At 39.4% G+C, this 2850-nt stretch overlaps 1 protein-coding gene across 2 annotated transcripts; it reads left to right on the top strand.

Moving 5' to 3' along the window:
- Positions 1-33: 33 nt before the first annotated feature.
- Positions 34-2577, top strand: LOC149002383 (G-type lectin S-receptor-like serine/threonine-protein kinase At1g11330; the record flags this gene model as incomplete). Of its 2 annotated transcripts, none has more annotated exon segments than XM_089137714.1 (4): positions 34-78; positions 196-433; positions 717-867; positions 1008-2577. In XM_089137714.1, coding segments are annotated over 4 exon segments (737 nt in total), but the record flags the coding sequence as incomplete, so codon positions are not given.
- Positions 2578-2850: the final 273 nt, after the last annotated feature.

The raw sequence follows: 2850 nt of genomic DNA, 5'->3' as shown, positions 1-2850 counted from the left end.
GTTGTTGCATCGAAGGAAATGAGAAGATATTAATCTATGAATACATGCCCAACAAAGGCCTAGATTCATTCCTTTTTGGTTTGTTATTCTACCATTAAGTCAATATACAATTTCAATTTGTTTCATCAGTAACTAACTGTGATGTTTTTTTCCTTTTTTTTCTTTTGTTCCTTCTTTAATTGTACTTTGGAATAGATCCAATGAAACGGACATTATTGGATTGGAGAACTCGTGTTGGCATAATTGAAGGGATAGCACAGGGGCTTTTGTACCTTCACAAGTATTCTAGATTGAGAATCATTCATAGAGATTTGAAAGCTAGCAATGTTTTACTGGATTGTGAGATGAACCCGAAGATATCAGATTTTGGCACAGCAAGAATTTTTGGAGAGAATGAATCCCAAGCCAATACAAACCGAGTTATTGGGACATTGTAAGTGGAATTAAGCATTATGGTGTTTTTTAGACTAATCTCTCTCTCTTACACAAACGCACGCACTCACAAACACATACACACACAAACGCAATACCCTGCACACCTATAATCACAAATCACTCCTCTCTCTCTTTCTCACACACACATACAGACAGAGAGATACACACACACACAAACTCAATACCCTGCACACCTATAATCACAAATCACCAGCTACATATGCACATGAATCTGAACAAATCCCTTCAGAATATTGATAAACTATGGTGAATATCTCCAGTGGTTATATGTCCCCTGAGTATGCAATGGATGGCCTTTTTTCCGTAAAATCCGATGTATTTAGCTTTGGAGTGGTGATGTTGGAGATTCTAAGTGGTAAAAAGAACAGCTGTTTCTACCAGGCAGATTGCAGTTTGAACCTACTTGGATTTGTAAGTTTCATATGCTCAAACCTCAGTTTTCTTCTTCACCTTTTGCTCGCTTTCTTCCTTACTATTCATTTCGTTCATCCCTTTTTTATTTTTTATTGTCCTGGAAGTTGGGAGTTGATGCAATTTAGCTTCCATTCCAGGCATGGGAACTGTGGAGAAAACGCAAAATACTGGAGTTGATGGATGCTGTTTTAGCTGATTCATGCACAGAGAGTGAATTTATACGATGTGTGCACGTTAGCTTCTTGTGTGTGCAAGAGAGTGCAGAAGATAGACCAACTATGTCCGAAGTTGTTTCTATGCTTAGCAATGAGACCACAAATTTGCCATCTCCAAAATCTCCTGCTTTTGCTATCAGCAGAACTAATATTGGGGTCGAGTCATCTTCAAGTGGGCAAGAATCTGCTAATGATGTAACTATTTCAGCAATATTTGGTAGGTAGAGTTAAAAAAGATCTATTAGAATGTTAAGCTTACTTGGTTTTGTCTACTAGATGCTGGAGCTTCATGTAATATTTGTAAATAACCCTTTGTTAGAACGCATGCCTGCGCAGAATGTGTTATGTTGGATCCATTCCCCTTCTATTGGCTATGGATAGTGTATTCAAAAGATTGCCACATTCAAAAATATTCTCAGGCCAAACCTGTTTTGTGGCCTTGATACTTCTGATTTGTGGATATCAAAAGCATCTTATTATCTTGAAATACAAGTCATTCAAGGGGCTTATAAAGGGCCCTTTCCATTTCCACCTCCATGACACTTTGCCCGACACTCACGAACTTGAAGTACTATGGTGGGAAGCAGGCAATTTGTTTCTTCCGTTTCGTTGGTGAAATTGATGTATTCTTCACTGTTCTTCGATTCTGTCACTTCTTTAGATTGGATCTGAAAGAAGAGGAGGGAAGATTTCAGTGGCGAATTCATCTATTGAACCTCTCAAATCCTGGGTGCAGATCAACTCTGTGTCCAGGAAGAAACCCAATTTCCAGGTTTGAAATAACTTTATCTTGAGACAGATCCTCTTAATTTGCGGTGTACCAAAACCACAAATCTGGCTAGCTTAAAAAACCAGTCATAGTAAGAGACAAACAGATTTGAACAAGGGTCTCCTCTCCGCTGTCCGGTGTGATTCCATCTCCACCGTATTGGCGTGCTTTTCTCTCGCTTCTAGCGCGTTCTTTTCTTCTTCCTCTCTGGCTAACTTTGTGTTTTCTATATAGTTCTCGGTGGGTTATCTTTCCTCTCATTGTGCTGGCCTTTTGCAGGAAAAATAACCTTATCATGTCTTCAACAAAGCAAAACTTGAGGATAGCAGGAACGCTAGTTCCTATTCATGTACCGAATACTAGAAGTTCATCTTCAGCCTACCCACCATCTCAACAATCTGAATCCCCCAAATCAGAAGGCAGTTCAGTCGAATCAGATGACGAGATAACTCTGGATGCTGCGGATTACAAAAGCCTGGGAAAACACATTGGTTGGTTATGTTATGGAAGGGAAAACTTTTAGAAGACAAGCCATCATTGAAAGCTTGCTAAACACCTAGAATACTTGCCACAAGGTGGAAATCATAAACCTGGAAGAGCGTAAATTTCTATTTCAGTTCCAACATCCGATTGATAAGGAAAATGTAATGAAAGAAGGTCCGTGGACAGTTGCTGGTAATCTTCTCATTCTGGAACAATGGAACGAAAGGAAGACATGAGAGTTTAAGCTTTGCAAATTTTGGGTTCAAATCCATTCTTTGTAGATTGAGTTCATGGACCCAGTTATTGCTATGAAAGTGGTGAGGAAATTGGGAGAAACAAGCTTGATTATGGTGATAGAAGGAATAAAATTTGGCACAAAAATCTCATACCTTCAGGCCAGAGTTTGCATCAATATTGACAAACCGCTGCGATCTCACATTAGAATCACATGGCTCTCAGGGACCAACCATTGAAGCACTTGTCAAGTACGAGCGGCTGCCAACCTATTGTTCG

The sequence above is a fragment of the Hakea prostrata genome, chromosome 10 (genome assembly GCF_041222555.1).
Source record: "Hakea prostrata isolate BN-2017 chromosome 10, UWA_Hpros_2, whole genome shotgun sequence".
NCBI lineage: Eukaryota > Viridiplantae > Streptophyta > Magnoliopsida > Proteales > Proteaceae > Hakea > Hakea prostrata.
The sequence above is the reverse complement of the archived record's forward strand: the minus strand, read 5'-3'. Positions and strand labels throughout refer to the sequence as shown.